General features: G+C 61.3%; 2 protein-coding genes across 3 annotated transcripts; one reads left to right on the top strand and one right to left on the bottom strand.

Moving 5' to 3' along the window:
* The first annotated feature begins 634 nt into the window (after nt 1-634).
* Nucleotides 635-10,645, top strand: RELA (RELA proto-oncogene, NF-kB subunit). The gene is made up of 11 exons (XM_070565497.1): nt 635-1,547; nt 2,140-2,166; nt 2,267-2,418; nt 2,578-2,726; nt 4,065-4,156; nt 4,527-4,658; nt 5,511-5,615; nt 5,810-6,022; nt 8,207-8,287; nt 8,377-8,451; nt 9,253-10,645. The coding sequence occupies exons 1-11, from the start codon at nt 1,541-1,543 to the stop codon at nt 9,873-9,875; spliced, it is 1,656 nt and encodes a 551-aa protein (XP_070421598.1). The 5' UTR covers nt 635-1,540; the 3' UTR covers nt 9,876-10,645.
* Nucleotides 10,646-13,521: 2,876 nt separating this feature from the next.
* SIPA1 (signal-induced proliferation-associated 1) lies at nt 13,522-24,664 on the bottom strand. 2 transcript variants are annotated; one of them, XM_070565493.1, is made up of 16 exons: nt 24,559-24,664; nt 21,445-22,193; nt 20,692-20,819; nt 20,427-20,603; nt 18,436-18,610; nt 17,647-17,750; nt 17,227-17,384; nt 16,528-17,137; nt 15,979-16,253; nt 15,062-15,280; nt 14,834-14,945; nt 14,631-14,739; nt 14,443-14,544; nt 14,297-14,351; nt 13,999-14,077; nt 13,522-13,908 (listed from the first exon to the last, which is right to left on the bottom strand). In XM_070565493.1, the coding sequence occupies exons 2-16, from the start codon at nt 22,112-22,114 to the stop codon at nt 13,762-13,764; spliced, it is 3,120 nt and encodes a 1,039-aa protein (XP_070421594.1). In that variant the 5' UTR covers nt 22,115-22,193; nt 24,559-24,664; the 3' UTR covers nt 13,522-13,761. The 2 variants fall into 2 exon arrangements, with proteins under 2 accessions (XP_070421594.1, XP_070421592.1); XM_070565491.1 differs by having other exon boundaries at nt 21,445-22,198; nt 24,559-24,657.
* Nucleotides 24,665-25,055: the final 391 nt, after the last annotated feature.

The raw sequence follows: 25,055 nt of genomic DNA, 5'->3' as shown, positions 1-25,055 counted from the left end.
AGTCTTGCTGGGGTTCTATCCAGCCCCTGGAGTTTTGCAGTGGGTACACCGGAACTCAATATATTAATTTAAAACTTATAAATACATATGAATTTTTAAAAAGAGGATCATGCAAGGATCAACGACGATTGTGTGTCCCTAACCAGATTATAATTAATCCATCCTGTTGACCCGAAGTAGGCCTCCTCAAAAAAGTTAGCTTACTTTTCTAATGGGCCGAGCCACGTGAGAAACTGAAATGAGTGGGAGGGGTGGTAACTATTTTCACTTTTCTCTTCCTGTTTTTTCAGAGCCTGGGAAAGCAAGTCAGAATTTCCAATCTTTTCCAATTCCCACATGATTCCCTAATTTAGAACGAATTTAGAGAAGATAAAAAAGTCTCCATCTGGGGACGACTCCGCCGCCTGCCTTGGAGCATCCTTATTCTCGGATGAGGAAACAGCCTGGGGTCGGGGGGGGGGGGGGGGGGTGCTCCGGACCCCTCCCTCGCTCTGCACTAATGCGACTTGGGCTTGGCCTTAGGCACGATACTCCCGCCGAGGGGTCGCCTGACAGTTACTTAGTGGAAATGCTTTGGCCAACGATTGGACCCTAGCAGGAGGACCTGGGGAGGCGGGTGGGGGGCGTGACCCACAGGGTTCAAGCGGCTCCTCGGGTCTCGGACCTTCTGGGTCACAGGCGTCAGGCTGCGCAGACGAGGCCTCGGACATTTACTCCTGGGCGCCTCCTGCCCACCCACTGCCCCCGATGGCCAGCAGGGTGGATGCATCTTAAACGGACGAGCCCGCGGCCCCACTCGCCGGCGGGAGCGGACGCGGCACGGGGCCTCGCTCGCCCCTTGTGTGCAGCAGGCTCCGCGAAGCCCCCGATCCAAGCACAGCCAGGTGGAGAGGTCCTGGCGCTTCCCTTTTCCCCGCTGCATCTCGATTGGGGGGAACGGGAAATTAAAAAGTGCTTCTGCGGCGACAGCCACCAAGAGCACCTTCAGCGATTAAGAAACCGTGCGGAGGTCAGCCACCGGCCTTTGCGGGCGGAGCAGGCCCGGGCCTTTCCCTGCGCAGGGCGGGCGGCCACAGCCCAGCAGCCCTGGCTCTACTCCAGACCCGGCCAGGGGTGACATCACCAAACTCCTCCGATCCGCGGGAGGGGGCCCCGAAATCCCCTAAAAACATTGTGAGTAATCGTTGGGCCCGCCCTCCAGACGAGGCTCAGCGCCGGGAGCAGCCGAGCCGCCCCGCCAGCCCCGGGAGCAGCCTCCGGGCGGGCAGCCTCTTCGTCTCCCGCGCGGCGCACACTTGTCGCCGGCCCCCGGCGGCGCGGCGCGCGCGGCCTCTTCGTCCTCCGTGCGGCACGCACTTGGCCTCGGCCCCCCGCGGGGCGGCGGCAGCGGCGGCGGCGCAGCGCGCAGGCGCGGTCGGATTCCCGGCAGTGACGCGGCGGCGGGCGCGCGCGGCGCATTTCCGCCTCTGGCGAATGGCTCTGCTGTAGCGCGCGCCGCGGGCCCAGCTGCGACCCCGGCCCCGCCCCCGGGACCCCGGCCATGGAAGGTGAGGGCACCCTCCTACCCCGCGGGTGGCGGCGCCGGGGCGGCCGGGCCCGCAGCGGGAGCCCCGCGCCGCCTTCCGCCCCTTCCTGCGCCGATGGGCGCTGCGCAGGGAGCGGCCGGCCGGATGGTGGCGTGGGGCGGGGCAGGCGTTAGGGGTCTGACTCAGTTTCCCCTCTGGGTGGAGGGGGCCTTGACTCAGTATCTTCCTGGGGTGGGGATGTGGGGTGAACTTTGACTCAGTTTCCCCACGAGGCCCGTGGAGGCGATTCTGACTTAGTTTCCTTTTTAGGGGGAGAATGTGTCTGACTCAGTTTCCTCTCGGGATGGAGGGTGGGGAGTGCCCTTCCTTAGTTTTCCTTATGAAAGTACAAAAGGCCCTGACTCAGTTTCCCCCAGTAAAGGGAGGACGCTATTCCCAGTTTTCCCTCTGGAAACAGATGTTTCTGGTTCCTTTACCCCCGCCCCTGAGTTTCACTGCAGGCTCCAGGTAGCAGGCCCTGACTCAGTTTCCCTCGGAGGGAGCCTGGCTCTCTCTCCTCTCCGTGAGGATGGGAAGTGGGCTTGTGCTGACCCTTGTCTCCCTCCCCTTTCAGACCTGTTCCCCCTCATCTTCCCTTCGGGTAAGTGGACCATCCTTTCTCTGCTTCGGGAGGAGCTCCCCAGGGTTAGGGGCCATGGGGTCGGCCGCCTGATGGGGGCTGGCCGGTGTCTCCCCCACAGAGCCAGCCCAGGCTTCTGGCCCCTATGTGGAGATCATTGAGCAGCCCAAGCAGCGGGGCATGCGCTTCCGCTACAAGTGCGAGGGGCGCTCAGCGGGCAGCATCCCGGGCGAGAGGAGCACGGATACCACCAAGACCCACCCCACCATCAAGGTCAGCCCTGGCTCCGCGGGCGGCGGGGGAGGCACAGAGTCAGCCAGGGTGGGACTGTGGACTGCCAGTGGGCTTGCTTCCAGGCCCCCGTGCAATCTGTGTCTGGAAGTTGGGTCTGGAATTCCGGAGTCTCTAGGATGCTCTCTGTACTTTGGACAGATCAATGGCTACACGGGGCCAGGGACAGTTCGCATCTCCCTGGTCACCAAGGACCCTCCTCACCGGCCTCACCCCCACGAGCTTGTGGGGAAAGACTGCCGGGACGGCTTCTATGAGGCTGAGCTCTGCCCTGACCGCTGCATCCACAGGTGAGCTGCCCACAGACAGGCGGAGCGGGGAGGGGGTGGGGGGAGCACCAGGCGGGGCAGTCGTGTAGCTGTTACAGTGTTGTTCCTTTCTGGTCAGAGGGTGGAATTCCTCCCCAGCTCTGCAAGCAGATTCCCGTTGTCTTTTTTTTTTCTTTTTTTTTTTTTTGAGGAAGATTAGCCCTGAGCTAACTACTGCCAGTCCTCCTCTTTTTGCTGAGGAAGACTGGCTCTGAGCTAACATCGTGCCCATCTTCCTCTACTTTATATGTGGGACGCCTACCACAGCATGGCGTGCCAACTGGTGCCATGTCCGCACCCGGGATCCGGGCCGGCGAACCCCGGGCCGCCGAGAAGCGGAACGTGCGCACTTAACCGCTGCGCCACCAGCCGGCCCCCCTTTGTCTTGAAATTACCTGTTTGTGTGTCCACTCCCTCAAGCAGGTGTGAGCTCCACGGGATACGGATGGGTCCCTAGTCATCTCTGAACCCCTAAATCCTGTGTCTGGCAGGGCCAGTCCCTCAGTATCACATCTCTTGTAGTGAGAAAGAAAACCAGTGAACCAGCAGTCTCCCCTGGAGCTTACATACCAGTTGACAGAGACAGGCCATAAATAAATAGACAAATAAATAAACGAGATACCATAAGAGTAATAATTTTAATGCTGAAAATAGAAGAGTGGTAGGTTGGAAGAATAGCAGGGGAGTTGGTCTTGTTTTACTCTGGATCTGGAGGTCAGAGGGCCTCTCTCAGGCAAGATCTGAGAGGTGAGGGGCCGGCCCGGTGGCACAGCGGTTAAGAGAGCACATTCTGCTTTGGCGGCCCTGGGTTCGCCGATTCGTATCCGTTTGGCAAGCCATGCTGTGGCAGGCGTCCCACATATAAAGTAGAGGAAGACGGGCACGGATGTTAGCTCAGGGCCAGCCTTCCTCAGCAAAAAGAGGAGGATTGGCGGCAGTTAGCTCAGGGCTAATCTTCCTTGGGGGAAAAAAAAAAGACCTGAGTGGTGAGAAAGCAGAGAAGCACAGAAAGAACATTCCAGGCAGAATGAACAAGTGCAGAGGCCTTGAAGTCGGAGTCAGTTCATTGTGTTTGGCGAACGGAAAAGAAGCCCCTGCAGCTGAGGGCAGGGAGCCGGCAGGCACTATGTTTAGAGTGGGTGGCAGGGCACAGGGGCTTGTCAGCCAGAATGAGGAGTGAGTTTCACTGCGGCACACTGGGAAGCCGTTGGAGGGCTGAGCATCTGGTGAGTGGGTGGGGAGGAAGGGGTAGACTGGGCGAGGCAGTAGGGCCCAGACTCTGCTGGAGACAGTGGCAACTGACGCCGGGGGGGACCTCAGCTTCCAGAACCTGGGGATCCAGTGTGTAAAGAAGCGAGACCTGGAGCAGGCCATCAGTCAGCGCATCCAGACCAACAACAACCCCTTCCAAGGTGAGGGGTGAGGGGGTGAAAGCCTGGGCCTGCCTAGAGCACCCCTACCCTCTGTCGCCCTTCTGAGGCCACCTTCCCTTCCTCTCTCCCCCATTGGTCAAGACTCACAGTATGGATGAAATCTTGATGCCCGTTCAGTACACACTCCCATTTTACGATTGGGGAAACTGAGACCCAGAGAGGGAACATGACATGCAGGGTCACAGATGGAGTCAGTGATGGGTCTAGAACCTTCTCTTCCTCCTCCTCTAGGACTCCTACTGTTTCACAAGCCTTCAAATGGCTCTCTCAGCCCAGAGCTCCCTGCCCGGTGTTCCCTGTCCCTCCCACCCCCGGCCCCAGCTCTCCTGACCCGCTCTTCTTCTGGCAGTTCCCATAGAAGAGCAGCGTGGGGACTACGACCTGAATGCGGTGCGGCTATGCTTCCAGGTGACAGTGCGGGACCCGGCAGGCAGGCCCCTCCGCCTGTCGCCTGTCCTTTCTCATCCCATCTTTGACAACCGTGAGTGGCCAGGGAGTGCAGGAAGGGGAGAGGGACGGGCCTGGGAGGAGGAAGGGTGGGACGGGTGTGGCCTGCGAGAGGAGCTCTGGCTGCCTTCGGTAAGCAGGCATATTTGTCTTCTCTCCTGTGCCAGCTCTGCTGGCTGGGAGACAAGGCGGAGGAGAGCCAGAGCTGCCCTCGAGGCGTAGCTTCCGGGCTGACAGGGAGGCAGAGGGGAGACAGGCATTTCCAGTATGTGCTGAGAGGATCGTGTGGCCAGAACTATGCTAAGGACTCCAGGAAATGAGCTCCCAGGCACAAGATAATATTCGAGAGGAGTAATTCAGTGGTGAAAGCTCACAGGAAGTTCACAGATGGATTGGGCAGACATTGATCAACGTGCAGTCTCTACTTAAGTAACCAGCGGGATGAATGAAAACGAAAGGGCCCTGGAGCCCCAAGGACGGGAAACCAGGATGAACGGGGGCTCAGGAGGGAAGGGTTCCTGGCCAAGGTGGGTATGAACTGGGCCTTGAAGATTGCTTGGTCAAGTGGACAAGGAGGAGGTGTGACCACATTGGGTCCCACTAGACTGTGAGCTCCGTGGGCACAGAGCGGTGTGGGTTTTGTGCGTTGTCGTGTTCTCCGTGCTGTGAGCAGTGCTGGGCGCACAGCCGGTGCCAGCAGGTCAATAGTTGGTGAATTGGTTGGGGAGAGGAGATAAGGAGCATGGGCGAGCCTTCACTGCAAGGTGCAGTCAGCAAGCTCTGGATGCCCCTGACTCTGGGCGGGGCAGGGGCCTCGCGTCTCCTGCAGGCCAGCCTCGGAGACCTCTGGCGGTTCAGGGCTTCCCTTGTATCCCCACACCCTCAGGCGCCCCCAACACTGCTGAGCTCAAGATCTGCCGAGTGAACCGGAACTCCGGGAGCTGCCTCGGGGGCGATGAGATCTTCCTGCTTTGTGACAAGGTGCAGAAAGGTACTCACTGGGAAGCAGGGCTGGCCTCTGGAGCAGGAGTGAGGGGCAGGGCTGAGCAGTGATGGCGAGTGTCAGGGAACTGGCTTTAAACACTGCCCCCAATGCCTCATGGACAAGTATCGGCAATTGGGGAATGTGCTAGGCTGTGGGTGGGTTGGGCACACTGACCCACACTGCCACCCCATCTCCTGCAGAGGACATCGAGGTGTATTTCACGGGACCAGGCTGGGAGGCCCGAGGCTCCTTTTCACAAGCCGATGTTCACCGACAAGTGGCCATTGTGTTCCGGACACCTCCCTACGCGGACCCCAGCCTGCAGGCCCCCGTGCGTGTCTCCATGCAGCTGCGGCGGCCTTCGGATCGGGAGCTCAGCGAGCCCATGGAGTTCCAGTATTTGCCAGACACAGGTGCACAGCTGGGGAAGGTGGCAGCAGGGCCCTGGGCTCCAGCCAGTCAGAGCGAGGCCAGGGCCGGATGTCTGGGGCTGCAGTTGGGCGTCCAAAGCTGGAGTCAGGCAGGGAGTTACACAGCAATGAGATTCTCTTTCTTGCTGAATTTAGTAATAATGATACCCCAGGCTTATTGGGTTCTTTCTTATTACACGCTTGGCCCTATCCAAGTATGTCAGTGAATTAGGTGATTTTATTCTCTCACGAACCTTTTGAGGTAGGAGATAGCATCTGACTTGCCTCAGGTCACATAGCTAGTGAGCCATCTGGCTCCAGGGTCCCCTGGCCACGCTGTGTGTCTCTTGTCACTGCCACACAAACATAGTTTGGTCATGGCTTTCAGGCATCTGACCGCAGTAGGAACAGCCAGAATGATCCTTTTTCCGAAGCCCAGCATCTCGCCTAAGAGTGTTTTCTCCCTGGGAGCAGTCTCTTAGGGCTCAGAAAGCAACCGCAAAACAGCCGTCAGTTCCTTCCACAAATAATGATTGAATTCCCACTTGGTGCCAGGGCCAGTGCCAGGTATTGTGAGTACAAAGATGAGTAAGACGTGTTCCCTACCCTTCGGAAGTTCAGTCACATGAGGAAGACACATGCAAAACAGATCCTTAAGTCACAGAATGACATGTGAAAGAGGGAGGTGTGTCAGAGTGCCGGGATGCTGCGGACGGCTGCGTGGAGGAGGTGGCATTTAAGTTGGAGAAAGATAAGCGCATTCTGCAGGCGGGTGGAGCAGCACCTGGAAGGGCAAGGGTGTTGGAGGGTGCATGGCACGTTTGAGGGCAGCTTTGTGGTGGGAGCTGACGTTGGGCAGCGAGCAGGCCCAGGCAGGAGGGCCTTAAATGTTACGCTCAAGGCATTCATCCAGGGTTTCATCCTGAAGGCACTGGGGAGCCACCGAAGGTTTATAAGCAGAGAAATAACAGCAGATCGGGAGGCTCGTTCTGGCGGCAGTGGGTAGAGGATCAGAGAGGGGACACTCGAGGCGGATGGGGGGTCCATTTTGGAAGATGTCATGGTCCAGGAAGAGAAGACACAGGGTGAACGTTGTAGAGGGAATGACAAAACGACACGATTTGATCTCCCGCCGTCCTCCTTGGGCATCCTTCAGCCCCACGAGCCCTTTTGTGTCCAACACACACCAGGCTCAGTGCCGCCTCTGGACCTGGGTTCTAGCTGTTGCCTCTGCTTGGAAGGCTTGGCCGTCAGATCTTCTGTGACATGCTCACACCAGTGCTTCCCTGACCACCTCTAAACTAGCCTCCCTGACCTCACTTCCGGTGCTGTTACATCACCCTGTGTCTCTTCCTCAAAGTTCCTGTCACTTGTACATGGTTGTGTCCTTGCTCCTCGGACACTAGGATGTCACCTTTGGGGAGCAGAAACCTTGTCTGCTTCCTCAGAGCGGTATTCACAGTGGCTAGAGTGGAGCCTGGCGTGTAGTGGATCCTTGGTAAATAGGTGTCGAGTTAGTGAATGGTGGGGAGGGAGAGAAAGGAAGATGCTGAGGATGATTCCAAGGTTTCTAGCTTTGGTGACCGGGCAGACGGATGGTGAGGAAACACGGGAGGAGAAAGAACCAAGTTTTTGGGGAGAGGTGATGAGGCTGGCTTTGGGTGGTGGTGAGTACTTGAGTTAGCTGGGTGCTGCGGTAGTTAGAAAGACAGTTTTGAAAGCTCTAGACTGAACTATCGAACCATCGGAGACAAGAATAAGAGTGTCTGTTGAAGTCGTAAGCAAGTGTGTCGTGCCTCAGCTGCCCCAGAGTGCCAGGAGATCATCGCCAGGCCTGGGTCAAGGCTGGAGAGGAGCTAGGACGTGAGCAACGCAGGGAAGCGAAGAGGCTGGAGACTAGGGCCCCAGGAGGGCTCCTGTCCCCCAGATAGCATGGCCCCTTTACGTGGAGGCACCCATGTGGCCTTCAGAGGGGCACATTCAGCCAATAGAGGCCTTCTCAGAAAGCTGTGGGACTCAGAATTGTTGAGAGGCACAGTGTCACGCAGCCCTTCTCATTGGCTGGAAAGCTTTGGAGAAAGGGTCTCAGGAAAGCTTGGCTCATCACCTTCCTCCTGAGGGTCTTTTGAGACCTTTGGGGGTCCAGCTGAGGAGAGTGAGACCCACTTCTCCTCATTATTTTTCCAGATGATCGTCACCGAATTGAGGAGAAACGCAAAAGGACATATGAGACCTTCAAGAGCATCATGAAAAAGAGTCCTTTCAATGGTGAGAGGGGCAGTGGGGAGATTGAGAAGGCAGTAGGCAGGGGAAGGGAGACCCTGGGGACCGGGAACTGACCCAGCCTTGCCCTGCAGGACCCACCGACCCCCGGCCCCCGCCCCGGCGCATTGCTGTGCCTGCCCGCAGCTCAGCCTCCGTCCCCAAGCCAGGTAAGGTTTTCTGTTGTTCCGGCACTGCAGGCGCAGATCTCTTCAGCCCGTGGTTTAGACACCTTCTTGGGGGAGACGAGCAGGCAGCCTGGCCAGCAGGTGTCTGAAGCCTGCTCTCTGTTGGGGTGTTTCGCAGGGTGTGAGGCCTAGTTCCCCATGTCAGGGCCACCTTGAGGTGGGTGGTGAAGATTCTGATTCCTGGGCCCCATTACAGACCAGCGGAATCAGAGGCTTCGGAAATGTGGCCCAGGAACCAGCAACTTCCTGGGGACACTAACGCATGCTGAAATCTGACAACTGCTGTGCCCATTAAACCCCATATTGGATACCTTGGGATATAGAAGTTAAAAAACGCACAGTCTCTGCCCTCAGTTGAATTAGGGAAATAAAAGAATCAGCTCCAAAGTAACAGAATGTATGTGCTGGGGTGGGCCTCAAAAAAGAGTGACAAAGTCACAAAAGTGTGACGAGTGCCCTGCTTCAGGCCACTACTCACTGGTTGCGCCTTGGGCCCAGGCCCTCTGGAGGTTTGGTTTTTTGGCTGTAAGGAGAGGTTTTACTAGCTGATAGCTTCCTCTGAAAGACTGGGAGAGCTTTGTGGGCTGGAGTAGATAAGGAGGGCTCCACAGAGGAGGTGAGGCGAGAAGTAGACCCTACAGGCCAGGTCAGATTGGGTGCTAGGAGGAGGGAGCTCGGGTGCTGGCAGTGACTCCATAGCACTGTTGACAGGGGCTGGGGTACAGAGGACAGGGTGGGTCTCTGAGGCTTTCTCTGACCCCTGCCTCTCTGTCTCTCCTCCAGCTCCCCAGCCCTATCCCTTTACGCCATCCCTCAGCACCATCAACTTTGAGGAATTTTCCCCCATGGTCTTTCCTTCTGGGACGATCCCAAGCCAGACCTCGGCCTTGGCACCAGCCCCTGCCCCAGTCCTGGCGCAGGCCCCAGCCCCTGCCCCAGCCATGGCATCAGCTCTGGCCCAGGCCCCAGCTCCCGTCCCTGTCCTAGCCGCAGGCCTTGCTCAGGCCGTGGCCCCGCCTGCCCCCAGGACCACCCAAGCTGGGGAAGGGACACTGACGGAGGCCCTGCTGCAGCTGCAGTTTGATGCTGATGAAGACCTGGGGGCCCTGCTCGGCAATAACACTGACCCGGCCGTGTTCACGGACCTGGCATCTGTCGACAACTCTGAGTTTCAGCAGCTGCTGAACCAGGGTGTCTCTATGGCCCCCCACACAGCTGAGCCCATGCTGATGGAGTACCCTGAGGCTATAACTCGCCTGATGTCAGGGTCCCAGCGGCCCCCTGACCCAGCTCCCGCTCCCCTGGGGGCCTCTGGGCTCCCCAACGGTCTCCTCTCAGGGGACGAAGACTTCTCCTCCATTTCGGACATGGACTTCTCAGCCCTTCTGAGTCAGATCAGCTCCTAGGGAGGTGACACCTGCCCTGCCCGGAGCACTGGGTCACAGGGGATTGAAGCCCTCCAAAGCAGGCTTATGGATTCTGAGGGTGTGTGCTCCAACTGCCCCCAACTTCTTTGGGTGACATTTTCCTGGGGAGGGGGGCTGCATTTTATTCTTTTATTGGCAGTATCTATATCCTTTTGGAGGTGCTTTAGCAGAAGCATTAACTTCTCTAGAAAGGGGGAACCTCAGAGGACTCACACACTTCCCTCATCCTGATGTTTAGCTCCCTTGTCTCTAGAGGGAACTCTGGGGGCTCCTGTCCCCACCCTCCAGCTTCTAATACTCTCCTAGAGAGAAGCACAGGCTGGAGCTATGGCCTTTGAGGCTGCAAAGCCTTATTACCAAGTGTTCTCAAATCATGGATTTACACCTTGAGCCAAAATAATGCCCCGTTACCAGCCCCTGTGGTGCTGGTATTGTCCTTGTGCCTAACACCAGCGTTTGAGGGGCCAGCCTGCCTGCCCTGCAGAGGTCTCTGCCAGTTCTTTCCTTGCTCATCTGGCTGAAAGGAACTGGTGGGACAGCACTGGCCCTCTCCAGACTCTGGGGAGGTTTGGTCTGTGACTTCTCGGTTCCCCCTTTTCTCAAGTGCCTTAATAGTAGAGTTTGGAGAGTGGGGGGAGGGCAGGCTGGCAGCTCTCCAGTCAAGAGGCTCAGTTTTTACAGAAGATTCAAAGCAGCTGGACTCTTGCTCTTTCTACTGTCAACTAATAAATTCATTGCCAAGCTGGCCAGAGATGTGCCTTCTTTCAGCATTCTGCACACTCTTTGCTAGTCATGTCAGGCTGGACATTGTTGATACAGAGTTGGATGAATATTTATACTGTCATCTGGGAGTTTGCAGTCGAGAATGCCCTTGGAAGCCCCTGGTTACGATCCCATGGATGAAAGCAGGCTGGTATGGTGGGTGGGGACCTGCGGAGTGAGAGGGCCCAGGGCTGTGGGGATGGAGCATTTTCCGGAAGGGCTTCACGGAGGCTACGTTCGCCTCGGGTCTTAGGTTAACAGAGGAGGGTGGGTCTCGCAGAGGGGCTGGCCAGCGTTTGGAAGTGAGCGGGCTCAGAGACACGATGTTGGGAAAGTTCCATGGGGCCAGGCTGTAAAAGATCAAGAACGCTGGGCCACGCGTGCATCTCTTGGTGGTCAAGGGAAGATTTGCATCTGTTAGATGCCAGGTAAAGGTCTATGGTTTGATACTCTCTTCTGCTTCTGGGAGGACCGAAGAAATCTTAAATGTGTTAGCTCCAGGAGGCCTAAACAAAAGTCACGTAACAGCAGAAGGCTCGAGCTGGAAGTACTTCCGGCTTGGCCTGACGCACGCGCAGTAAAGCAGGGTCGGCGACAGGCCGCGGCGGGCTGGGCCCAGCTTTCTCAAGTGCGCATGCGCAGATGTTATTCTGCGACGGTGAGGCCAGGTAACGCGCTGCAGAGAAAGTCGTGTGCTGAGGGCAACGGGGTCTCTGTTCCGGGCTTCGCACTGTTGCGGGAGGGTGAGGGCAGGGGCAAACGGGTTATCAGCGGGACGTGATTCGGAAGCTGCCGAGTCCCCTGGGAACACAGGAGGCCCTGGGTGCAGACTCGGATGGACCGTGCCTACGAGGGAAGATGCCAGCGGGCGGTGGAACGTTGGGGAACCTGAACGCGTCTAGAGTCGAGCTCGCGCTCCAGCCCCTAGGCCACGGGGCGGGGCTGAAACTGGGAGGGCCACTCAGGGACCAGGCCCAGCCGCACTTCCGCGCGAGGGGCGGCACCCGAGCGTGGTGGCCGTGTCGGGACCCGGGCGAACCTGCTGGGGAGCGCCCGCGGAGGGAGCCCGGGCGCTGGGGACGGGGTCGGGGCGAGCGCGAGGACCTGGCGGCTGCGAAGGCTCCTAGGCCCAGGAAGCGGATGGCGGAGCTGCCCGCAGTGGGGCCCACCTGAGGCCCAGAGGGGAACGAGTGAGCCCAGGTCCTCCAGCCCCGGCCGTGGCTCGCTCTTGGCTTTCTCAGTGTCCTGCGGTGCCCTCCGGTGACCCCCGGAAGCCCGCTCATGGCCCTTCCCACACTCCGTGAGTGACCTCATCGTGCTCTTGGTTCCCCCGTCCGAAATCCTTGTCTCCGGCCCAGACCTTTCTCTCCTGCGCGCCAGCTTAATGGACATCTCACACTGACATCCTTCAAGCTTCAAACGCACCGTGTTTCAAAAGATCGGGGCCATACCCAGTCTGCCCCAGCCCTCCCTGTCTCGGCCTGGGCCCTGGCATCCTCCAGGGACTCCAACCAGAAACCTGGCCACGGCAGTAGATGCCGCATCTTCTCCCCTAGTGACCCCAGTCCACTCCCTTGCCAGGTCCTGGTAAGTCTGCCCACTTCTCCCGATCTTCACCACTATCACCTCGTTTGAGACACTATGACCTCCCACTGGGGCTTCTGCTACAGCCTCCTCCTGGCCCTGCCTTCCTTGCAGCAAAGGGCCCTGACACCCAAACTTTACCTCATCACTCTCCCTCTGAATATCTATCAAGCACGGGACCCGATCCGTGTTTTCTGCAGACACACCCAGAGAGTGACCAGAGCCTTCCACACTGCCCCGTGAGGGCTCCACACTGTAGTTCACAGCAGCTAAAAGCTGGGACACAGTGTTGGGAACTGCTAGTCCAGGATCCCCAGTGCACCTTTCACAGCCCTTTGACTGAGCTCCAGCTCCTTTGCCCTTGGATCCCTGTCCTATAGGCCCCAAACTGGTCCTACCCAGGATGGCTTTGACTTCTCTGCCTGGTCAACTCCTATACAACCTTCAAAACCCAGCCCTCACATTACCTCCTTCGTGAAGGCAGATTCCCCCAAAACTTGCTCAGAACCTAGCTCATCCTACCAAAGCCTAGTGGGCCCAGGGCCTGCGTCTCAGCCAGCCTGGGAAAGGGGCTGGACTAGACATGGGATGCTGGGCAAGTCAGTACCCTGTCTGGCCTCAGATCCAGAAAGCAAAGGGTTTAGACAAAAATCCACGTTTGGACCTGCTGATGCCACTCACGGGAAAGGGCCTGGCCTGATGAGAAGAGAAGTGGGTCAAGGACTGAGTTTCCCCGGGACATGAAAACGTCTCCCAAGCAACTAAGGCAGAGAAGCTAGCCCCGCTGGAACTGGGCCCTGCAAGGTCTGGCCAAGTGGTCAAGGGCGTGCCAGGCTTGGGGGCTCAGTGATTACAGAGAGAGGTGGGGCCTGCACTGGGGCCAGGGCCTTGCAGGGTGAGAGGGCCTTTATAAGGGGGCATGGTCAGGCTGTCACTGACCCCTGAGCTCTGTCTCTCCCTGTCCTGCAGGTCCACCTTCTGCCCCTGATCTCAGCCCCTCAGTTTGGGTTCCATGGCAGGGGCCTGCCTGGGCCTGGCTCAGACGATAAAGCGGAATAGGTGTGGGGTGCGGCCACCTGCTTCCCAACAGACCAAATCAGTGTTTGCGAGAGAAGCGAAGGGGTGGCTTAGCCTCAGAGAACCCCTCTGTGAGTGCCATCCCAACCCTGAGCCAGTGTCACCAGGGCCTGCTCATCTAACTGGTCCCAGGAACTTGGCTGGAGCCGCTGGGGCAAAAGCCCTTCCCCTGTCATGTCATGAAGGCCCAACCAGACACAAATAGCAGTGGCTTCTTTACTCCCTGAAGTCCTGGTTTCTGCACAGAATATTTACAGATGGGATGTGGCAAGGGCAACTTCGCCACCACATAATGGGCCGGGCAGTGGGGGCAGTGCTAAGATGCGCTTAAGCGCAGGGACAGTTCCTGAGGAAGGCCCAGGGCCCCGTGGGAGCCGGTGCCCTGAAGGTCCTGGGCGGTTCTGAGCAGGCCCGCGGGCAGGCCAAGGCTGGACGAGATGGCTCAGGCCAGGTCGGGGCTGGGAGGGCCCAGCTGCTTGGAGGCCAGCAGCAGGCGGGTGGCCGCACTCTCGGATTCGGCCTGCAGCCGCCGGTTGTTGTGCCGCAGACTCCGCACCTCCTCCTCCAGGGCTGCCTTGTCCGCCTTCTCCTAGGGGGTCGGGGGAGCGGGAGTCAGAGGGGCCCGCCCCTGTCCTGGGGTAGCCCTGTAGTCCCTGCCGACCCCAGCCCACGCCGTCACCTTCTGCAGGTCGTCCTGCAGCTTCCTGAGCATGGACTCCAGGTGAGAGACCTTCTCTGACAGGCTGCCGGGTTCTGGCCTGAGGACATGAGGTCAGGACTCAGTGGGACCAGGGCAGGGGGCAGCACCGTGGGCTGGCTCCCAGACCCACCTGAATGAGAGGGGCCCAACCCCAGTCTTCTCAAACTTAGGGGTCCGTGAAGGCAGAGCCCTGGGACAATGCTTGACTCCAATGGGTGGGCACAGACAGTGGGCACCTAGGTACAGTGAGGGGGCTAGATGGGGCGTGGAGCCTTACTCAGCATCAGACTTTGGCGTTCCCTTGGCATCTCCACTCTCTGGGATGGGCTGTCCTGTGGGGACAGAGGGACCGTTTGGACAGGCAGGTAAAGGGAATTAAGAGCCCCATTCTGGCTCCTACCCCCAGCGCCCTGGTAGCCTCACCCTCCCGGGACAGCGACTCCAGGATGGTGTTACAAGTGGAGGCGATCTCTGAGATGGACTGCCACTCGTCTTCCAGGGTCTCACTGCCTGCCTCTGACATGACTGTGGGCATGAGGTGGCTCAGCCGGGGAAACCCAGGCCAGCCTCCCCCCGCCTGCCTCCTATCCCTCACCTTGCTCCAGACTCACTTTTGCTGATGGAGTTGCGCAGAGACAAGGTGCGTGGCAGGAAGGAGGCCCTCAGCTCCGGGGCCGGGTTGCCCCTGTCCTCATCACCAGTGGGGCTGCCTGGCCCATCCTGGGGGGCAGAAGTGGGTATGAATGCAGTGATGCCCACCATCACCACTGTGCTCTCACCCCTTGTTGGGCTCCGGAGCGTCGCTTGTGCTCACCTGGGTGGGGGGAGTCTCCCTGCCAGTGCTAGGTGTGGCTGGCTTGGCGGTGGTGGCCAGGAGGAGGTCCGGGGTGGTGTTGGGCAGGACTGGGACCTCGTCCGACAGGGAGCTGGAGAGAGCAGGGACAGCTCAGCACTAGACGCTGCGGCCCGTGGCGCCTGCTTTCAGAGGCCTGCCTGTCCAGCCTCACCGGGCTGGAAGAGAGGGAAGGCCAAGAAGGCGGACCTGCGGGGTGATGGTGAGTTCTGGCTGTGCAGGAACTCAGTCCTCTCCTCGGCCAGGTCCCCAGGCCCTGGAGGACCGCTGCCATTATTCAGGCAGAAATGTAGCAGCTGCTTCGTGGCGGGCAGCAGGACCAACCCCGGGGCCTCATCCTGCACAGGCTCTGGGGCCCCCCGTCGGCTGGGCTCCTGCAGAGACAGTGTGTACAGCTCCGAAAAGCTCCTGGGGGGAGGAAGGGGCAGCGTCAGGCAGGAACACCCCGCCCCCAGCAGCCCACATGGCCAGCCCCTCTCCCAGCTGCGCCTGAGGCTCACTTCCAGGAGGAGGAGAGCTCTCCAAACTCCCTGACAACAAGGAAAAATGTTTGCTTGGCTACTGGCCATTTTTCCAGACGTAGGTTCAAATCACAGTGCTGTCCCTGTGTATCCTGGGCAAAGCGCTCTGAACATCAGTTTCGCCATCTGTGAGATGGGGATGATGGTGCCGGCCTCACAGCTTGCCGTAAGCATTTAAATAATAACCCAGGCGGGTCTCTTAGCATAGAGACCCAAAAACTACTGCCTGGGGACCAAATCGAGCCCGCCAGGCCTTTTTCTTTTCTGTTTTAGATGTGCCTGTTTTTGTACTCCTGCAAGCTAAGCATCGTCTTTACATTTTAAAATAGTTGAAAGAAACCAAAAGAATATTTCACGACACGTGAAAATCATATAAAACTCAAATGTCCGTGTCCATAAATAAAGTTTGAGTGGAACACGGCCACACTCGCTCATTTACATTGTCTCTGGATGCTTTCGTGCAACAAGTCGGGTTGCTGCAGCAGAGACCAGATGGACTCTAGAGCGCACGCTAATGCCAGCACCGAGCCCCGCGCGGTGGCCGGCCGCCCGCTCCTCCCACCTCCCCGCGCCCGGCGCCCTGACCTGCGCGGCCGGCCGCTCTCGTCGGGGGGCAGCACGGTGACGCAGACCTTGGGCGCCGAGCGCAGCAGCTGGCCGGCGGCCTCGGGGCCGAGGCTGGGCAGCGTCTGGCCGCACACGCGCAGCAGGCGCGCCCCGGGCCGCAGTCCCGCCGTCTCGGCGAACGTGAAGCGCTCCACTTGCGTGACGAAGCCCTCGGCGTCCGCCTCGAAGCCCAGGCGGCCTTGGCCGTCGCGGGGCAGCGCCAGCTCGCGGGTCTCGCAGCCGCGGCTCACCAGCTGGGGCGGGGCAGGGCGTGAGAGGACTGCGCGAGGAGAAGCCGCCCCCGCGCCAGCCCCGGAGACCCCGTCCCAGGCCGCCCAGCCCTTTGCACACCCCGGAGAGCATCAGCAACCAGCCGGCCGATGAGGGCCTGAGGCTCAGAGACCAGGGGCTCCAGTTCCAGCCCTGCCAAGCTCCCGGGCTGGGGCCACACCCTTGACTTTCCCCTAGGCAGGAGGCAGCGGGAACGAGCGGTTCCAAAGCCGGCCCCGTCCCTACTCCGGGCCCCACCTGCAGCCGCGCCACGACCTCGCCCACGGCTTGGCCGGGGGGCCCGTCGAGCCGCAGCGTGATCGCCTCCCCGCGGCCGTGGTACAGGTCGAGCTGCTGCTCGGAGAAGGTCCAGGCCAGCACGTCGCGACAGGCGCAATTGAAGACTACGCGGCCGTCACGCGGCGCCACCAGCACCAGCGCTTCCGCCGAGATGCCCAGCAGGCAGGGTACCTCGGCGCCGTCGGGGCTGCCCGTCTGGGCCCCGGCCGCGCCCCGCGCCCCGGGCGCCGCGCGCACACCCCACACCAGCGCGCCCGCCGCCTGCAGCTCGGCGCCGGGGCCCCGAGGGGGCGCCCGCCGCCTCCCACCCAGGGAGGGCAGGCCGAAGCGCGAAGCTGAGTCCAGCGACGTAGTGGTCACCTCGTTGGTGGCCAGGTCCTGCAGGTACTGCTGGCGCGTGCGCGTGGCCATGGCGTGGAACTGGCCCGCTTGGCTCGCCGCCTGCTCGCCATTGAGCGCCTTGGCCAGCAGCAAGGCCCTGAAGTCGGCGTTGGCCTGGAAGGGGCCTCCGCCAGGGGGCAGAGCTGGCCCAAAGGCCGGGGTGTCCTGGGTGCGGCTCACGGCCACCCTGCGGGGAGGGAGGCGGTAGTCAGGGGCAACAGGGAGGGTCCAGGAAGCCAGACCCCGTGGCAGAGCGGGCAGCACGCAGGCGCCCACCTGTAGGAGGTGTGCGGAGTGCAGGGTGCGTGTGCCCGCACCACTAGGAACACGTGCTGGAAGTGTGAGCGGATGGTGGTGGGGCAGAAGGGCTTGCTGCCAGGTTCCTGGAACACGATGGTCACAATGTCGTTGCCGATGTGGCGCTTCCGCAGGAGCTGGGGGTTAGATGGTAAGGGATGTGAGCGGGCCCCCCAAGTCCCTCCTCATTCAGGCAGGGCAGAGCCTGGGCACCAGTGGCTCCCCCACCCGCCCCTGGACAAGGCCTGGGGTGCTAAGTCTTGGGAGAGACACCAGCAGGGAGAGTTGTTGGGGGTCAACAGACCTGAGGGGAAGGCTCAAATACTGCCACCCACACAGCAACCCTCCCTGCTTCCCCAGAAAGCCCTGGCCACCCCCTGACCCCCAGCCCCCTCACACCTGCTGCTGGTTATTGGGGGTGTAAGGCAGCATCGTGGACACGTGGAACATGATCTCGTGGTCCTGGTATGTGGTGTAGAGGGAGTGCGTGCCCGTGGAATCCGCTGTGGCCAGGGAGTTGGGGACACAGAGGGAGACCAAGGGGAATCAGGGTGGCTTGAACTTGCCATCCTTGCCGGCAGTCTGGAGCCTCTGTGTCCCCAACCAGCAAGTGGACAACCCCTTCCTGCCAGGAGGTCCAAGGGCTTCAGCCTCGCGGTTCCCCTCCCCCTCCCCCCACAGGCTCCAGCCTCCAGCCTTGGGGTTGGGGGGCATTGAGACAGAATGACGACAGAAATGAGAAATGGCCTAAGAGGGAGGCGGGGGCAGTGTCCTAGGAGAGGACAGATATTGGCCCCGGCACCAGCATGTGTGGAGCAGCTGAAGGAGTGGAAGGCAGGCAGGTGCTCCATGAAACACCTCCCAGGGGCCCTTCCACCCAGGGAGGCAGGGGCGCTCCCCAGGAGGCCGGGCTGGTGGAATATGCGTGTTTTAAGGAGGGGGTGGCGTCCCCAAACCCTCCTGGCCCCAGCTCAGCCAGTAGGGGACCGGGCCCTTGGGGGACAGTCCCAGCCCCTCTCCCCAGCCCACGGCTTGGCCTTTCCTCCCCTGACCCACATCCTCAGCCTCCCCAAAGAACTCTCTACCCTTTCCACCCCCAGCCCCAGGACAACACGGGACAGAGAAGTGACAAGGCAGTTGGTTCTCATCAAGGCAGCCTGCCCCCGCGCCCAGCCCCCTGGGCCTCACTTTTGGTGTCCAGCTGCGCCCGGTAGCTGTCGAAGCCTTTGAGCCGCACCACGTCGCCCAGCAGGGTGAGGAACTGCGTGAAGGCCGGCCCTGCCTCCTGGTTGTTGTACATCTCCTCCTCCGAGCCCTGGCCCTCCCGGCAGTACAGGATGCCCACCTTGCGCTGGAAGCTCAGCTGAGGGGCAGGGTACAGGCAGAAGGCACAGGCCTCAGTCCCCCAGCCCCACCCCCACTGGGCCTTCTGGGATGGATGGGACACTGGCCTCGGGGCCGGACTGCCTTGATGTGTAGCTCTGAGCACCGCCCTTTCCAAGCCGCCTCTGTCCTCACCTATCGGGTAGGTTCAGTCTGTCCTGCTCCCAGGGCCCAGGAGGGAAGAGGGGGTCACAGGTGGGACGGGACCAAGAGGGGGGTGGTTCTCATGTGACCACAGAGGAGCGGATTCACAGAGAGGACCCTACACATGGTGTGCTCAATCCCAATCAATGTTCCCATTGTCATCTTCTTTATCTCAAGGTTAGCCTGTCCTCCCCTCCCTCGGATCCCGGGCGCCCTGCCCCAGCCGGCTCCCACTCTGCTCCTGTCCCCTTTGGCTCATTCCCATCGAGGTTAACCGTGCACAGCTCCGGGTGCTCTAAGCCGGTGCACACGAGCCCAGCGCCCCTGCAGCTCTGGCCTCCCTTCTTCCTTCCAAGCTCGTCTCCAGCCTCAGTCCCCACCTTCCTCCCCGCTTCCAGCCCAGCCCTGAAGCCCTGGCTCCCTCTTGAGGAGCGCATGGCCTCGTACTTGCACCCTCTCACCATAGTTGGCTCTTGGGAAAACGGGAACCTCACTCTGCCTGAAAGCCAGGGACCCCACCATCTCGTGCCTGGGCCTCTTCTACACCCGTGCTGTTTGTCTTTAGTGGCTGCAGTAGCCGTCTCCACGGGATGACACTCTGGTCTCTGCCTGCAGCCCAGGCCCTTCTCCAGAGCTGCAGACCCAGCTGCTCCAATGTCCTTCCAGCACTTCAGCACCCTCACTTCCTGTGACTCTCCCATCCCGCCCATCCTCCAGGGTTCCAGACTCCATAAAAATACCACTCCCAGGGGCCAAGAAGCTGGGGAATCTCACAACACCTCCACCTTTCAGTGAGTGACAAAGGCTACCCACTACCCCAGGACTGCCACCTCCTCTTCACCTCTGCCATCATTGCCACCAGGTCTGGCTTGCACAACTGCAACAGCCCTCGGGCCTGGCCTCCCTGCCCCTTCCGTCTAGCACCTACTCTCAGATCTTCCATGGTTCCCCAGCGCCCTCAGGACTGAATGCAAGCCTTTCCCACCCCTTCCCCCAAGCTCCGCTCCAGCCACACTGAACTGCCTGCAGGACCCCAGTGTGACCTGCTTTCAGTCTCTAGACCTTTGCACAAGTCGTTCCTTCTACCCAGAATACACCTGCTCTTCCTGGCTCAAGCTCTTGCCTTTCCTCCATGATGCTAACCCCTTCACCAAAGAAGGGCTGTCAGCACTCCCTTGGTGCCCCACAGAGCCCTCAGCATTCCCCTTTCACTGTTATCCTGCTCCACGATTCTCTGTGGGTCTCTCTCCCCGACCTGGCTGTGAGCTACTCAAGGACAGCACCTGGTCTGGACATGTCCCCAGCAGCCAGTCTGGGGCCTGGCACCAAGACAGTGTGAGGAATGTTTGTCGAATGACTGATGTTGAATGACACAGGAAGAGAATCAGGGCCAGTGGGCAGCTTTCCGCACAGGGGAGGGAAGGACTTGCATTTCTAACAAGCTCCCAGAAGATGTGGATGCTGCTGGCCTACAGACCTTCCTTTGAGAGGCAAGGCTCCAGATGACCTCTGATGCCCTCTCTCTGAAAAACATGCGCTCCTGGGGTCATCGTCCAGCCCAGGATCAGGGTCAGGGCTGGGCAGCTGGGAGCTGGGCAGGCTGGGTTCACGCCAGGTCTAACTGTAGGGCTGGGGACGCCCCGGCCACTCACCACTTGCTCGTCCAGCGTGAGCAGCGTGCGTGGCACCTTCGGTGAAGCTGAGCCCAGGCGCAGGCAGGTCGGGCTCAGCCGCGGCGCCACGTGCTCCAGAAGCTTCCTTGGGGACAGGCCCCGCGGGGGCCCCGGCGGCAGCGCGTCCTCTGAGATGGTGCCGCGGAGGGTCCGGAGCTGAGGAGGGATGTAAGAGCTCTCGGGATCCGTACAGGTTGGCTGCCGAGGAGGCAATCCGCGTTCTGACCCCACGATCTCGGCTCACCTGCGTGGTCCGCACGATGATGCGGTAGCTGTGCAGAGTGCCCCCTCCGCTGCTCTCCTTCTCCTCGCGCCGCAGGCTCACTGCCACCGGGCCCAGCGCCTCGTCCAGTCCGAAGAAGTTCTGGTGTTCTGGGGGGCCGGGTCGTCGATGACCGGTCCTGTCCCCACAGGCAGTCCCACCCTTGCTCGACCACGTCCATCACTAAGTCCCGCCCCGGGTCGCATCTCCTCACCTTGCGCAGATCCTAGACTAAGTACCGCCCCCTCCGCAGCCCCGCCCACATCCCACCAAGGCGAATCCTGACTGGTGCCTGCTCCCATACACTCGGCCCTATGCCCCGCCCCCCTGCGGCCCCGCCCCTATCACACCTGGCCCTGGCCCCAGATGGCGTCATGCCCGCCCCCCATGCCCTCGTTCTTCTCCAGGATGTCTGCCCCCTCCATCTGGGCACTGATGAGAGCAAGGTTCCCGGAGGCAGGGGTTTTCAGGCCTCAGTTTTCACCTCACGGAAATGTAGATGGGAAATCTCTCCCTAGCCCAGAGCAGGAGGAGGATGAACCAGAGGAGGCAGAGGGTGTGCCTGGCTGTGGATGGAGGCTGGGGCTGGCCTCCAGGAGGTGGTGAAAGCTGGGCCCAGCGAGGCAGCTGTGGCCTGGAGGCAGAGCCTGACTCTTCATACGGCCCGGGACTTGATGGGGACAGTAGCCATGAGCCCTCCTGTGAGCACTGAGGGTGACAGAGCCCTCCCCTCACCTTTGCCGTAGAAGTACTTGCGGTAGTAGCCAGCGCCCAGGTCTGCGTGCTCCAGGCTGTAGGCCAAGCTTCGGTTCTGTGGTTCCTCCAGGACGGACACAGCCGCGTTGGGCAGCGCAGGGGGCACAGGTGGGGACACTGGTCCGCCCAGGCCCAGCTCGCCCTCGCCGCCGAGCTCACTCACGAAGCCAGGCGCCTCGAGCAGCAGGTCCGAGCTGCCCGTCTGGTCCTCAGCCGGGGCGGGGGTTCCAGAACGGGCGTCTGCGCGGCCCCCCGGCCCCCGCGGCCTCGGAGCCCAGTCGAAGAGCAAGCTCTGCACGTCGTAGTGGGCGAACCAGCGGGGCTCGGGCACCGGCGGGAAGGCGGGCTCGGGCTCCTCGGCCGGCAGCCCGAGCAGGGCCAACGGGTCGGTGAAGAGCCGGGTGGCGGCGGCGGGCCGGCTGGCGTCCTCGTGGCTGTGCGCCCGGGCGCGCGGGCTGGCGGGCGTGGGGGGCCGGGCCTCGCCGGCATCGCTGCCGCTGCGCAGGAGCGGGCCCCTGGACGGCCTCGGCTCGAAGGTGTGCGGCGTCAGCGGCGGCCGCGCGGGCTGGCGCAGCTTGCGGGCGAAGAGGTCATCGGTGGGCGCGGGGGCGGCGCCCCGCCGCGGGCTCCCCACGCCGCCGGCCCACATAGGCGTGCCGCGGGCCTGGCGTGGGCGCCGGGCCGCATCGGCGGGCACGGGTGCTCGGTGCCCGGCGGCAGGCCGGCTCCTGCCCTGGCGGAGGAGGGGGCTGCTCAGAGGGGCCTGAGAAAACAGGAACCCGGCCCGCGCCCCGTCCTCCACCTCGCCGGTTGGCTTCCGGCCCCCTCCGTGACCATCAAAGCCGCTTCCGCTTTCCTGGCCACTTCCTCGTCTGCCTGGGGCTGAGGTTTCCAGCCCCCTCCTCCAGCTTAGCGCTGGGCTGGGCCCGGGGCACGCTGTCGGGGCCTTGACCCTGAGGCTTGTGAGCCTGGGCAGCCTGGGGCTGACAGGGGCCTCCAGGTCTCACTCCACACCTTGGCTTTGTCCTGGACCCAGAGTGAGGGTCCCCTCCAAAGCCTGGCCCAACCGGACAGATGATTTGTCTCATCTGGGAGGGAAAACCCGTGGGGCCACTGGTGTCTGGGTCCTGCTCACTTGACAAAGGGAGGACGTCCTGTCCCCAGAGACCTTCCTCCCTGCCCCTCCCACTTCCTCCAGGATCCCTCAGGAGCTGAGCACCCAGAGCCTGGGTCTCAAGGCCCTGGCCCTCACAGCCTCAATACCTCAAGGACACAGGGGATCCAAGGGCCACTGGCAGGGCAGCAGGCACAGCAAGAAGCCTTCCTTCAGCACAGGAAGTGGCCCCAACTCTGGGCCCAGCCCCCTGCCCAACCCCACATCCTGAAGAAGGTGCTGGGGTCACACCAGCTCAGTAATAGGACCCATGTCACCCTGGCCTGAAGGACAGGCCTGGGCTCACCCTCTGGCAGGGTGCTGTGGCCATGCCTGGGGGCAGGGGAGAGTCATGCTGACCGGGCCCCTTTGCTGGAACTGAGACCCATGGGGACCTCTGCCTACCTGGCCTCACTGATGCTGACAAGGAGGTCTGAACCCCATGTGACAGATGGTGAAAGTGAGGTCCAGATAAGGAGATGCTTTTGCCTAAAGCAATTCTGTCACAGCAAGAATTTGAACATGGGTCTGTCGATCTCCCGGGCTTACACAGTGCTGTACCTCCCCCTCCTATGCTGTGTGTAGCTGTGGTGTGAGTTGGGGGTTGGGTTGAGGCTCAAGGTCTCACAGGATGTAAAACTGAGACACCCAAGGCCCCAGAGACCTGTGAAGTCCGGAAATGTGTCGAGGCCAGGGGCAAGTGCAAAAGGTGGTGTGAGAACCTGAGGGAAGCCACCCCCAGGTGAACCCAGGATGGAGTGGGCAGCTGCGGGAGGGATGTGGGGACCCTCCACTAGGGGTGCAGACACCTGCTGGTGGGTGTTCGTGTGTCACCCAGTGACACTGTGTGGGGCTGGGTGAGGAGGAGGTGGGGGCAGGGGCTCTGTGCACCCCTCAACTAATGCTCCAGAACGAAACAAGGATAGGCCTGCAAAGCTCAGACTGCCTTGTCCCTAAGTTTCTCCTAGGACAAGCTCTGACACTGACCCTGAGGCTAGGTTCTCTCATCTCTAAAATGAAGTTAACCATCCTTGTCCTCTCCCAAAACTGCGGGGAGATTGAAAGGTGGGGGAAGCGAGTGAAGCTGGCCATGTGTTAAGTGTGTGGTGGCAGATGCAGGCCTGGCTCCATGTGCCAAGCTCTTGGGCCGCGGCTGTGGTGTGTGTGATGGGGGTTAGAGGGGACCCGAGAGAGGAGTCTGTGCTAGCTCCTGCTCTGTGTGGGCTGAGCTCTGTGTGTGTGTGCGCGCACAGCCCACGGGCTGCCTCTTGTTCTGGCCCGGTGCCGGGCTCTGGCCCTGCCTTGAGGGGTGTTCTTGAGCTCTGCCCCCCACCCAGCAGCTTCACACAGGGTCCATTGAGGCCAGGACATTCCTCGCGGCCTGTGTCACTCGGGGGGAGGGGGCCGGCCCCGCCCCCACGGATCCGGAAGGCCTGGCTGCCCCAGGAGGAGGCGCTGGACGCTTCCCAGCACATCTGGAGGTCATGACCCCATTTCTACTGCCAGGGGGCGCGACAGATGTTTCCTCCCAAGCCAGGCCCGGGATGGGGGGCAATGTGCAAAGGCTGGGTAAGAGAGCGCCCAGGGAGAAGGGGAGCCCCAGAACGGGGGGGGGGGGGTCCCGCACACAGCTGGCAGCAGGGACGGTCGCCAGTGCCGCCGAGGGGAGCTGGGGGCCGCCGCATCCACTCTCCCGTACACCGGCCGGGCCGGGCCGTCACGCAGAGGAGAGAGTGGGGGCCGCCGATCGGAGCCAGGGGACCGGACATGCTGACTCGGGACCGGAGCTGGCGCCAGCAGGGAGGTGGGGAGGGCGTCGGCGACGGACGCGGCGAGGACCCCCCCTCCCATACACACACACCACGAGGGCCCACGCCAGGCCGCCACCTCCCCCGTCCGGCCCGACTGCGGCACCTCCGCTTCCCCTCTCCCACCGGTACCTTTGGGGCTCCCGCCGGCGGCCGCCTCCCGCGCTGGGGTCCCGCTGCCTGTTCTCCCGCTACCGCTCCGGGCGCCGGCTCCGCCTGGGGGCGGGGCCCTGCCGGGGGCGGGGCCGCGGCGGAGGGGGCGGGGCCAGCCCGGCAGCCGGCTGCGGCGGGAAGCGCAGCGGGCGGGGACTTCGGGCCACCCCGGAGCCCAAAACGAGCCAGGCCCAGCCCAGCCCTTGGCTGGGAACCGCAAACAAGTGTGCCTGCCTTCCAGACCAACAGGAGGGCTAAAGCGGGACACCTAGTGTCCAGCTCCTGCCGGTCGCACTGCAGGTGCTAGGACCTGCGCCAGTTCATGCGCTCTTGCTAAGCACTTGGGCCCTCCTCTATACACTTTCTCATTTATTCTTAAAACACCGTAGACAGGTGTGTCTCTTTATAGAGAAACTGAGGCTCAGGGAAAGGCTTTGGCCAAGGTCAAAGCTGCTAATTGTAGGAACCAGCCATTG

The sequence above is a fragment of the Equus przewalskii genome, chromosome 11, assembly GCF_037783145.1.
Source record: "Equus przewalskii isolate Varuska chromosome 11, EquPr2, whole genome shotgun sequence".
NCBI lineage: Eukaryota > Metazoa > Chordata > Mammalia > Perissodactyla > Equidae > Equus > Equus przewalskii.
This window is presented reverse-complemented; position numbering and strand designations above follow the sequence as displayed.